Genomic DNA, 13,415 nt, shown 5'->3' with positions numbered 1-13,415 from the left:
TTTTTATTATATTCTCATTAAACATAAAAAAAAAGAAATTAATAATGTTGTAAACCGTTAGGTGATATAGCCATATACTTGTCAGGCAATAAGTGGAAATCTTTATTGGTACACCAAATCTTGTGAAGAAATCCTGAAAAATTATAATCACTGTGATTTGTCAAAGCGTAATTGTAAAAGGAAAAATTACAAAAAAATGGACATTCCTCGTGACTTTCCTCCTTACACTTCAATTCAGTCTGATCTTTCAACAGTTTGAAAAATATGAAGCGGGTGTAATTCATGTTACGTAACAAATGCCTATATTTTACCTGTAAACATGACATTTATTTCGATAGTTATATACAAGACTCGCGTAACCACACAATGAAAGTCCTGTGACGAGCATTAGGCTCTCGGAGAATACGCTTTTTCCAAGTGTCCGGACGCTTTTTCGACTTTTCGTTTATCGTAGGCTGTTCGAGACTTTAGTCGAAACGAAATATGCAAGTCTGCAGAAAAGAGAAGAGAAACAAAATGAAATAAAATGAAACGAGGAAAGGCGAGAAACAGAGAAAAAAGCAGAGAGAGAGAGAGAGAGAGAGAGAGAGAGAAGATTGAAGAAACAAAGCGGTGGGGAAAAATACGAAACGAAAAGACAATATATATACAGTGTTTCATCGATTCTCTTTACTAGGCATGTAGATCACATTTAGAACTCGCCCGTTAAACGTTCGCATCGTGATATTATTATTATGTATTTCGTCAACAAAAAGACGCCGGCCGTTCATCGTGAAAAAGCGAATACAGTTTCTTTTCTTTAGACAGTAAGAAGGGAATTATTTTTAAAAGCCGCTTATTGTGAACGCTTACCGTATGCTTCATCTTATTTAATCGTTTGCCTTTTTCTTTTCATTTCCTCGTTTAACGTGTGTGTTTTGAGCTCCCTCGGAAATCGATAACAATCAAGTTTAGAATTAATGTAGTCTGCGTCAGTATAGTAGTTTAGTAAGAAGTTTGTTAAATACGACGTAATATGACGCGAACGCGTATATCTTGCGACAGAAATCAATGTACGTGACACGTCTCTCTCTTTTTTTTTGTTCTTTTATTCCTTTTCCTTTTTTTTTTTTGTTACTTTTTCAATTTTTTTTTTAATTATTCTGTTTCTTTTTTTTTTTTTAAGAAGAGACTCTCCTGGTGTAACGTAAAAAAAAGGTTGCCTCCCTCGAAACGCGAGAGAAAAATCCCTATAAAACGGCTTCGAACTTGGGTTTCCATTTTCGACTTCGCACGTCTACATCCCTCGAATCTGCTAAACAGCGAATCTGTACGAATCTCGTACGCTATAAAATTATTTAAAACGATTACGCACGCTTACAACGACAGAGTTAGATTAGACGCATACGCTAACATTCTTCATTTTCTACAGTTCATCTCGATACTGGCTATGGTTCTTTTTTTTTTTTCTTTTTGTTTCTTTTTTGTTTTCCCCCTCGATCGGGTCGATGCAACGTTGTTTCTTCCTTTTCCTTTTTCTCTTTTTTTTCTTTTTGTTTCTTATTTTCGTATGACAAACTGTTTTCATTGTAATTCGTTAATATAAAAAACAGGACTCCGCGTTTCGGAACGATAGGTCGCTGCGATGCATTTACATCCTTCGAGTTTCATCTAGCGAACGCGATGGCGCGTCGGTGTGCTTGTATTGTTTTTTTTCTTCTTTTTTTTTTTCGTACGACTTTTCGTCGTCAAGACGAGAATCGAGACGGGGAAGCCAGAGTTAGGCAGTAACTGAAGAGTTTGCAGCAACAAGCAGGCAGCTCCACCTCCTATGTTCCTTTTTATTTTATTTTATATCTCATTTTATTAAAAAAGGAAAAAGAAGATCTTTCACTTGACGTAAAAAGGAATTAGTTCCAAGTAATAAGTATAAATAAGGTGGTTTCGCATTAGATTACAATAAATGTATGGCATGTTTTAAAACAGTAACTGATTTTTCACTTCTTTTTTGTTGGTTCATTAAAATTATCCGCAAGTAAAGTTGTCCCCTTATTGCAGCAGCTTCTGCGATTTGTTTCTTTTGTAATCGTTTCTATGCTCGGTTAATAAATGTAATCATAATCACTGCAATCATTGATCAATTAATCGAGTAATTTGTAATTGTTAATCGCGTTAAAGAATATACTACGAGTATGTTTGTAAAATTTTTCATATTGCGTCAATCTTTCAATTAACTGAATGCACGATTCTTTTGCGTTCTAAAATACTTTCATATAATATTTTATACGCAATATGAATGGCTATTTGGAGCACATAATAAATGTTAAATATGATCCAAATGAATACTTTAATTACATTGATGTAATGGATTGGTTTTTAACTAACTTAATTTTATGGTCTGTAAAACATGTACATCACTCACGGTAGTAGTGTTTTATCACGATGTTAATGAAATATACGTAATATATTGATAAGTGTACGAATATTCTGATAATAATTCGCAAGTAATCAAATTGTACCCGTAATGACATAGAAAGGTAGATAATTTGTTATCTACTGACTGATAAAAGTTTCTTCGTCGTAAATGAAACTATTTTTGAAAAAAGAAAAAAAAAAAATACTACAAATATGAAGTATGAAATTGACGATTCAAAAGTGCATGTCATGTTACGATGAACGATTTTTAAGTTAATCATGACCTACAGTGACTCTGATTACTCATTACATTCATGAATCAATGATTATTGATTGCTTAATAATTAACAATCGTGATCTCGCGTCAATCATAATCCTCAATCATTTTTGCCCAACTCTGGCGAGGGGAACGAAAATGGCCAAAAGTTTGGAAGAGAGACCGCGAACAGTACAAACGTTGTAGAAGCTCCATACAGAGCTCCACAGAACATGTAAGAATACCGCGAGCGATTCGTTCGATTCGTTTGAACCGAAAGGCTAAAAGATTCTCGAGCGTCGAACAGAGGCCGGCATCCTCTCGTTTAATCTCGATATCGTCTTCTTTTCCATATCCGCAATAACAAACGTGTAACTTTCGCTTTTGTCCACGCGCCACGTTCATAAGTCACCGGCCGCCAATTTGAAACGTAACGTTTATTAAAATATCTTACAATAAGATCTTTGAAACACAGTATAATCTTCTTACAATAAAAACAGTTAGAAGCGTCAACTTCATTTTATAATTATAACGTTCATATATTATATATGTATATATATATTTCTCTAAACGTGTGAAGCGTCCGGTGATTTATGAGCACGATCAGCGTATTTGATGTGCATACATTTACATACGTGTATTAGCAACTCGTTGCTACCCGCTTAAACGTCGAGTATCGCACAAAGATAGGCAGGCTCGAGAAAGGAACGACGACTGCTCGCGAAAGAATGTCGTAGTCAGTGTTGGGCATTATACAAGCAAATCTTTATTTAAATGAACTTGTTTAAATATGCAAAGTTGTTTCTTATTCGAGAGTTCAAACACGAAAGCAGAAATGAATTGTTTGTTACTTGTTTGTTTAAATAAGCGAATAATTACTCGTTTATTTATATAAACGATTAGTAAATAAGTTAGTTGTGCATTTACAAACGTAATTTCGCAATTATTGTTTATCATTTATGTAAGACTAGAGTGGTGACGCATTAAAAATAAGTTACGCCTGTTACATCAAGAATAATGTAACACATTACATTAAAAAAAAAAAAAAAAACACGTTTTGAACGTTCAAAAGCAAAGACGAAGGTAAAGTGTCTCGACAATTTACAAAAGATAACGGGTAGTGTTGGCGCGGATATTATACAAAAAAAGCAAAGACGAAGGTAAAGTGTCTCGACAATTTACAAAAGATAACGGGTAGTGTTGGCGCGGTTATTATACAAAAAATAAAAAAAAAATAAAAAAAAAAACTACGTACTTGTCATCGTTTTACGTAACGCAAATAAGAAATAACTGTACATTTGAAGATCCAGAATAAGAAACAAATGATAAGAAACAAATCAATTACGTCACTCAACAATTTTCGCTGTTTGTCACCCCGACGAGGAGATTGCCCAACTCTGGTCGTAGTCTCGGCGAACGCGTTTAAGGCGTTTTAAGGCCGTAAAGAAGAGAGAGAAAGAAAGAGACAGACAGAAAGAGAGAGGGAAAAAGAGAGAGAGAGAGAGAGAGAGAGAGAGAGAAGGGAGAAAAGTGACAGAGAAAGAGATCGATCGATTTCAGGCGAAATTCGAAACTAGAACTCGTTGGAAGATCGTTAAAGGTATTCAACGATGTCGCATTTGATAGATATATTCGGACAGCTGGCCACACTCGCCCCGTAGCCGGCCCTCGAGGAACTCTTGTGCCTCTCGGTGAGCAGCTTCTGAAAGATCGGCAGGATCGCCAGATCCAGCAGCTCGCCGTCCGACACGGCGCTGTACATCTTCGAAACGTTCGCGGCCGAACCACCGACAACGTCCGAACTGCTACCGGTCACGGAACTGGCTGTCCCTGGCCCGTTCGCACTTCCGGTCGCGCCGCCGCCAGCGCCGCCGGCACCGCCACCACCTCGCGGATTCGCGCTCGCGAATTTGTTGTTGTGAATGGTGGCGACGTTCGGCGTGCTCTGCACGTATTCCAGCCGTGCCTGCTGCCGCAGCTTCGACTCCGTGTGTCTGCACTCCCGTATCCGGCGGGTGCGATGCGGACACTCGATCATCGCGTGGCCCTCGCTCCGTAACCGCGGACACTTCTCTCGCGATCTCTCCGACACTGATCGCTGGATGATCGTCGACATCGATTCCTCGTATTTCTCTGCGGGCACACGACGTGTCGTCAAATAAATAGCTGCAATCGGAGATGTTTGGTTTGATTGGGCAATCATTACGGAATTGTTATGCAATCGTTATATACCGCGAAGTCAATGAATTCATTATACTGAATTCATTAAAATACTGAGTTACAATTTTCTCCTTCTTAATGATCATTATGAAACAGCTGTATAATTATTATACTGTGGAGAGTTGACTGAATCAATTCTTGCATAGTTACATACAATATACAATATATATATCACAAATGTATTAAACGTACTATAAATGTACAATACAATTATCAATGTAGCACAGTTCATATGTGTATTATATATTTATGTATTATGTTATGTGTATTATACAGGGTGGCCCTATTTATATTTGTGAACAGAAGAATGGTGGTCATTTGAGGTATGTTGCTTTTCACGCATAACAAGAATTGAAGAACAAAAAATTGAAAAAAAAAAAAAAACGCGTTTGTAGAAGTTTGTAAATTTTTGTTTTATATCATTCAGTTTTTCAGTCTTTCACCACCCTGTATATTTATAGTTTCTAGTACAGAGTTTTTAGTTCACTTTATCTCTTATTAAACAAAGAGGTCTCTTATTAATTAATTATTAATTAAAGAAATCTCTTATTAATTAAAGAGATCTCTTATTAAACATACTAACCGGTATCAGAGTAACTCGCGTTGACTATAGCGGGCACGCTCGGCGAACTCGCGTTTTGGGAATCGTACTGTTTCCTGTGCCTCCGTGGCGGCGGCGGCGTTTCCGCCGAGCCGTTCAACATCGCCCGCGAATGTCCCCGTCCGCCGTGTTTCTCGCAGCGATAACCAGTACCGGAGAGTAACGCACGACGATGGCCACACTCGCCGATCACGTAAGATTTATCAAGGCCAGAGTTCAACGAGATCTCCGCCGCCTCGGATTTCGATACGTTCTCGGTCGAGATGTAGCTGATGCAATTGGCCGGCACGCTGGTCCTCCGTGTTTGAAACAACTCGTGATGGGAATGAGCCATCCCGTTGTTCTTCACGGATGATCTCCTCTTCAGCGAATGATGCGCGGACGCGTTCGTCGCTGAAACTGAAGCGAAACGAAACTGGAATTCGTTAGACGAATTTGAGGATATTGGTAAGTTTAATGGACACTTGGTAGAAGAACTGGATGAAAGGAATGCAGCTCTGATTAGTTATCTCTAGTGTCATAATTTCGAGACTAACTTTCACTAGACTTTCACTAGGGGCCACAAAGTAGGTTCCATTAATGATTTTCGTTATTTACGAAGAAACAATTGATTATTGTCTAAATACAGATATCGCGAAAACTAAGAAGACAGAAGGTAGAAATACACGGTTAAACAAAATTAAATATAAAATAATATATTCAAATTAAATTAAATTAAATTTCATTATTTATATATGCGTCACGTCTGTCTGCGTTGATTTCGAAATAAAGTAGAAAAAGAAGAGTTTATTTTATGCACAAGTGGCACACAACAACAGACATATTAACATTCTTCGACGTTATTGAATATAATGCATATTTTAATGAAATTAAACCACGTGTAATTCATTCTTTGATATCATTGAATTTAATGCACATTTTAATTGAATTATCGCACATATTGAATATCCTTTGTTTCTACTTCTGCCTCATCCCGATTCATAACTATGGCCGACGTGTAACAAAAAGATTACTCCTCTCACCGGAGTGTCGATGTTTGGGCACGAATTGCAACGGAGGAGGCAGAATCGCCTGTTCGAGGTAGTTCTGCTCGTGAAGTTCGCCGAACGAGACGTTTTTCGCTGGCGGAGGTGTCGGCAGCCTGGACCTACGATCGTCCTTGCATCTGATCGACTTCCCGTGCCTGGGTATCTCGGTCTCCTCGAGAATAACAGCGTCCACTTCCTCGACAATCTCCGGCACGAATTCCACGTTCGTTTTGCCGGCGGTATCCGGACTTCTCTCGGTGAGAAGAGGCTCGGTTTCTCTGCCAGGTCCGGACGAACGACTTCTCCTACGGCCAGAGTCGTCCGTGTGTTTCAAAGCCGAAGGTGGAACCGAGGATGTGCTGTCCAAGGCACCTTTCCCTGTCTCTTGCCTCTGGGGGACGAGTGGAACTCGTTCGCTGTCGATCGCGATCGCTGGCACCTTGGAAAACGACGTCTTTTTCCTGAAAGAAAAAACCGTAAAAATAATATGATGATTGCGAAATTTTTCACGCGTTTTAATATTAGTTTTTTTGAGTATCAATACACACACATATATATATATATATTTAATATATTTTAATTATATATATTTTTAATATATTTTAATACGTACATTTATTTACTTTAATACAACGTTACATTTTTCCATTCCTTTGTTAAACTACCATTACGTTCCATTTCAACGAAATTGGAACGGTTATTCAATATGTAATTCAGTATTTTTACAAAATAAATTTCCACGACCTAGACAGATCTTTTCCCTCAAAACGGAGACTCGATGTTAACAGAGAAATCTGAAGCAGAAATTTCAGACCTCAATCTCTACAAGACGCAGACTTAATATAAATACTTGCATAGCGCAAGTTAAATATCAAATTGTGAATAGTACCCTTCTACAAGACAGATATTAAATTTCTACAGAATTACGTAAGTCATAAATTTCAATTGAATTACGACAAAGTGACTACATTATGTCATATTATTCCATATTAAACATATTACACCATAGTATACCATACTATAACGTATTAAACCATTGTACAAAATATTATAACATGTTATCCAATATTATAACATATTACACCGTACCATACTATACTATACTAGATTATGCCGTATTAATCATATTAAACCACAGTATACAGTACTATACCATATAATACCATTCTGTACCATACTACACCATACTATACCATATAATATCATACCAAACCGTATGGTATGGTAACCGTATTATATTATAGTATAACATACTATACCATATAATATCACACCAAACCGTATGGTATGGTAACCGTATTATATTATAGTATAACATACTATACCATATAATATCATACCAAAACGTATGGTATGGTAACCGTATTATATTATAGTATAACATACTATATACCATATAATACCATATCAAACTGCATGGTATGGTAACCGTATTATATTATAGTATAACATACTATATACCATGTAATACCATATCAAACCGTAAGGTATGGTAACCGTATTATATTATAGTATAACATACTATACCATATAATACCATATCAAACCGCATGGTATGGTAACCGTATTATATTATAGTATAACATACTATATCATATAATACCATATCAAACCGCATGGTATGGTAACCGTATTATATTATAGTATAACATACTATACCATATAATACCATATCAAACTGTAAGGTATGGTAACCGTATTATACTATAGTATAACATATCATACCAAATCATGTCATATTAACCATATACAAATACCTACCATCAGATATATTATTACGAGTATACTTGTCAACGTGTATCAATCGCAGTAAAATATATACGCACTTGGCGGTGTGTTGTTCGGTCGCGGCTGAACTCGTGTAATCCCCGGCCTCCGGTTGAGACGTGGTCGTGGAGTTCAGGCTGCACATCGACATCGAGATGTCCGTTGTCTCTGTCGTAACAGACAGACCTACGGTAAGATAAAAGCACATAGCGATATCGTCGATAGCGCGTTATCGTGCCAGAACGTTGAGAAAGAGGCGACGGAACGTTTCGTGCCCCACTTACCTTCTTTCTTCATCATTGTTCCCTCTTGGCGCGGAACGGTCAGCCTGTCCATCTCCTCTTGCGTGTTCGGCGCAGTCTGATCGTCCAGCCTTCTCAGAAACATCTGCAATCGATACGTGAACCGCGATTCATTCGAATGGCAACACGTGCCCCGCGTTAAACTCGTTTCGCTGCTCCGTTTACCTGAAGCTCCGAATCCTTCTCCAATAGCTGCTTGCGGAACTTTTGATTCGCGAGCGTTGCCTCTTTCAGGCGTTCCTCTAACTCGCTGATGCTCGAGTCCCTTCGCGTCTTCGACATTGGCCTGAGCGTGGCTCTGATTCGCTTATCTATCGCGCCCTGGGGATTCCTTCGCAATTCTATCAGCTAACGTGGAGAACAAATTGTTTGTAACGTCGTTAAAGCGTTAGGTAATGATGACGTAGTAATATAAATCATTATAATATATGAAGATTATTATTTGGAGCTTGGATTTGGTAGGCCAATGCCGTTTGTTAAGTTTCATCTTATTTTGTCAATTAACGCTACAACTACCAAAGTGGTCAAAATGACTAATTTATAATATCCTATGGGAAATTTTTATATATTAATAACAGTGTATTTTTAGATGCTCGAGCGATTTTTAATAAAATGTATTGATAGAAGCTTGCGTTCTTTGCTAGAAATATTATATTTTAATCGAGTGTTGAAAATTAATAAATAATAAAATTAATATATATTGATAACAGTGTATTTTTAGATATTCGAGTGATTTTTGATAAAATGTATTGATAGAAGCTTGTGTTCCTTAATTTCTTTGCTACAAACAATTATATTTTAATCGAGTGTTAAAAATCACATACAGAAACAGGAAATTTGTTTTACCTCCCGATATATTTAACGTCAAGAATATATATATATATATATATATATATATATATATATATATATATATATATATACATATATATGTTGATAATAATTTTATTATGGATCATCGTGGATACGAATCGGAATATTCAATTTCCTTATACGAAGAAAATTGTCGCGAAATCCGCTGAAATCGTAAATTTGTCATTTGAAACAAGTTAAAGGCCTCTTCATCTGCAGACCGACTGAGAAGAATCACAAGCGAGACACTGCATTAATGCAACGTTGTATTAATATTAATTGGACGAGTAAACAAAGAGATGAAAACGCGAGGCAATAGTATTTTTTCTTAGTATTTCCATACCTTCGGCACGAAAACCAAGCACAGAGTGGCGGTGCTGCAGAATATTATGAATATCGCCAGCATAATGAACATGGCATCCTGTTTGTCAGCTAGCACGAAGCTTATGGCCGCTCCGGTAACGCACATGATCACCACGTTGTACACGCTCATTCCCACGTATTTACTGTCGTTTAACGCTGGGATACTAACGTGCCTGGTCTCCCATGCCAAAAAAGCACCGAATATCTACAATATCGGAGGATCAATTATTCTCCTTGTACCCGATTTTCCTATTTTTTTCCATCGCATACAGATACAGAAAATTGTAAAGAGCACTCAGAAATTTAACAATAGTATCTCCTGCATTCTTCTTCTCATTACTTGCGCCGTTTTACACTGAGAAAATAATTACACAGGCTAACGGGATACTCTTGTTGAAGTAATAAAATTATTACTTATTATTTAGATTCAGAAATTATTATGATTAGAACAGACTTGTTTCATAAAAGTTATTTAATAAACAATAATCATCGGCGTACGAGTATTTCTTACATCCACTTATTAACCTCTTAAAGACTCGCTGACTTTTACAAAACGTGTGTTAGAAAGGAACATCTTTCTCTTCATTTGATCATTTTCATCGCTAAACTGCACGACAATTCTTCGAAAAAGAACGAGCACGACGATCGTAAAATTTCAGCCGCGCAATATCTGCGTTGATGTGTATCTCGACCCACGTTTGCTCCAAATAAATTCAATTGAAATAACAAAATAAAAAAAGAAAAGGAGAGTTGCTCTTTGTGTCGACGTTTTCGCAATTTCCTGAGTGTACCATTAAGGGGTTAGCGTCAGCCAACAATTACCTACCATCAAGAGACCCTTGTACGCGTATATACACCCTAAGTAAATGGTCATTCGATTACTTTGACAGTACTCGTTCTCCGGTATTATGATGATATCGTCGCTGGAAGGATGGGGCTGAAAACGAGAGATGATCACGTAACTCACGTCCAATGCTCCTACTTTTCCTTACGCGGTCGTATTCCCGGCTCGTTATACGTCGGATAGATATCATTGCGCTTACATAGGGTTCCATTTGTTTCGTCTCCCGGTAAAATGGATCCGCAACCTGCCAGGTCGTCATAATCCCCAAATCGATAACCAATAACACACCGACCACCATGAACAGCTGGTAATCCTTAATCACCTAAATGGAAGACGGAAGAGACGGCGTGTATAGTGGTAGGCCGCTATTAAGCGCTTCGAATCGTTTCGAGTATGTTTGTAAGAACGTACAGTTGAAATTGGTAGTCGACTCTCTAGAGGATTCATCATTTTCGTACTCTTGGAAGATGCGCGAAAGTCGCCGATATTTTAATCGAAGAAGATACGTACGCTGTCGCGTAATATTAAAACCAACGACGCGTTTGCCCGAAGAACACTATTCTCTGCTTAAGATTCTCAGAGACTAACATTACTATTCGTTCTATCGACTTTTTTTTTTTTTTTTATTTCTCAAGTTACACAAAAATATCCACGTGCATCTCCACTCAAAATTGACAAAATCTTAACAAAAGTCCAGTGTACGAACAGCGTATTCATAGTTACAGAGAATGGTCAAGAGTCACAGATAGATGTTAATAATTTCTAAAAATTTATGTAACAGCACGTGACAACTTTCAAAAGAATTCACGCAGTCCAATACCTTTGTAAGATAACATAAACGAATTTTCGTAGAATATCGGCCAAGCGTACATCCGAGATCCCTCCGAAATAACCAAGATATTCGACAGTTGCAAGACTGCCGAGACTTCCAAAACTCCCGAAGATAATCAAGATCATCAAGAATTCAAAGATATTTGAATCCTACTACAAAGCGATACGAATTTCGACCGTACCATCTCGAAAATTCTGGTTATAAATGTTCAAACGCTCCAAACCACGCGCTGCGCGTGATGCTGCAGCCACGGACCACAGAGACCGCAGAGAATATAGAGATGGAATCGGACCGACTCACCTTCTTGTTCAATTTAACGTCGGTGAAAATCGAGTGTACGCGCCATGTTTTCGAGAACATGGAACCAAAGGCCAAGGAGAAGCCAGCCATCAATAGCCATGCTCTGGCGGTGCATATGTAGGGAAATGCCGTTACGCTGGACAGCTGCGAATCTAACCCAAGGAAAATTACACTGCTGTAGGTCAGCATGCATCCGACGATTATGAGGTTGTTTAAATGCGGCGATGACATTTTTATGTATCTGAAACGTCGAAGATGATCGAACGTCGGACATGAGAAGGGAAACAAGAGAGAATATCGCGGACTATGCACGGGTAAAAGGAAGAGTCGAGAGAGAGAGAGAGAGAGAGAGAGAGAGAGAGAGAGAGGCGAAACTGGCAACCACCTCACCGTTCGCGAAGGGAACGCGAATCGTCCTTTCACCCGTAACATCTATTAATCTCGCGCTCTTTTGATTCTTCATTCGACTCGATTCTCGCGCGTGTCGTTTAGCGAAGTATCGTAGCGCTCGAAAAGCTGACCAAAAATACTTTGGCTAGGCAGATCTTTAACATGTTCTTATTTCATTTCGCAATAGCATTCTATACACAGTGGTGCATTCTACACACATATATACATATATGTATATATATATATATAAAATTTAATGTGTTTATATAAAAAAAAATGTAAATAAATATTGGAAACCAAAATAAACAGACCAGTGTTTGCAAACAAAGTAAAATTTCAAAGTTTTCAAGATACTGTCTGAAAATTTTCGAAAATTTTTCAAAACAAAGTGTGTTGACATCAAAAAAATGTAAATAAACATTGGAAATCAAAATAAACAGACCAATGTTTGCAAACAAATTGAAATTTCAAAGTTTTCGAGATCCCGACTGAAAATTTTTGAAAACAAAGTGTGTTTACACCAAAAAAAAGTAAATAAACATTGGAAACCAAAATAAACAGACCAATGTTTGCAAACAAATTGAAATTTCAAAGTTTTCGAGATCCCGACTGAAAATTTTTGAAAACAAAGTGTGTTTACACCAAAAAAAAGTAAATAAACATTGGAAACCAAAATAAACAGACCAATGTTTGCAAACAAATTGAAATTTCAAAGTTTTCGAGATCCCGACTGAAAATTTTTGAAAACAAAGTGTGTTTACATCAAAAAAATGTAAATAAACATTGGAAACCAAAATAAACAGACCAATGTTTGCAAACAAAGTGAAATTTCGAAGTTTTTATAAAATATATCAAAGTTTTTTAATCGCTGCAGTATATTAAGTGATCTATTATGCAATAAAATCATCTACAAGACGTGTGGACAGTACATACTGGGTAAGTATGGGTAAGTATTCGTTAACTTAGTTATAAGTGAATTATTATGAAATCATTTCTAACACTTGTGGATAATTCATGGCTACTGGGTAAGTATAGGTAAGTACACTTGCAATCAGAAATTCGAAAACTTTGAAATTTCACTTTGTTTGCAAACATTGGTCTGTTTATTTTGGTTTCCAATGTTTATTTACATCTTTTTGATTGTTTGTTTTGGTTTCCAATGTTTATTTTCATTTTTTTGATGTCAACACACTTTGTTTTCAAAAATTTTCGAAAATTTTCAGTCGGGATCTCGAAAACTTTGAAATTTCTCTTTGTTTGCAAACA

The 13,415-nt window shown here is 37.1% G+C and overlaps 1 protein-coding gene across 2 annotated transcripts in view; it reads right to left on the bottom strand.

The window, feature by feature from the left end:
* Positions 1 to 4,142: 4,142 nt before the first annotated feature.
* Positions 4,143 to 13,415, bottom strand: part of LOC122537174 (gamma-aminobutyric acid type B receptor subunit 2) — a 183,837-nt gene continuing 174,564 nt past the window's right edge. Inside the window, exons 10-19 of one of the 2 annotated variants that reach the window (XM_043670159.1) lie at positions 11,760 to 12,000; positions 10,827 to 10,949; positions 10,610 to 10,720; positions 9,764 to 9,988; positions 8,734 to 8,916; positions 8,551 to 8,653; positions 8,326 to 8,434; positions 6,494 to 6,960; positions 5,454 to 5,870; positions 4,143 to 4,783 (exon numbers count right to left, since the gene is read on the bottom strand). In XM_043670159.1, coding sequence (XP_043526094.1) covers positions 4,245 to 4,783; positions 5,454 to 5,870; positions 6,494 to 6,960; positions 8,326 to 8,434; positions 8,551 to 8,653; positions 8,734 to 8,916; positions 9,764 to 9,988; positions 10,610 to 10,720; positions 10,827 to 10,949; positions 11,760 to 12,000 — 2,518 coding nt within the window. In that variant the 3' untranslated portion in view covers positions 4,143 to 4,244. Of the gene's footprint in view, positions 4,784 to 5,453; positions 5,871 to 6,493; positions 6,961 to 8,325; positions 8,453 to 8,550; positions 8,654 to 8,733; positions 8,917 to 9,763; positions 9,989 to 10,609; positions 10,721 to 10,826; positions 10,950 to 11,759; positions 12,001 to 13,415 lie in introns of both variants that reach the window. The other variant, XM_043670158.1, reaches the window with a different exon arrangement.

Source organism: Frieseomelitta varia, unplaced genomic scaffold, assembly GCF_011392965.1.
Source record: "Frieseomelitta varia isolate USP_RPSP 00005682 unplaced genomic scaffold, Fvar_1.2 scaffold_89, whole genome shotgun sequence".
NCBI classification, from domain to species: domain Eukaryota; kingdom Metazoa; phylum Arthropoda; class Insecta; order Hymenoptera; family Apidae; genus Frieseomelitta; species Frieseomelitta varia.
This window is presented reverse-complemented; position numbering and strand designations above follow the sequence as displayed.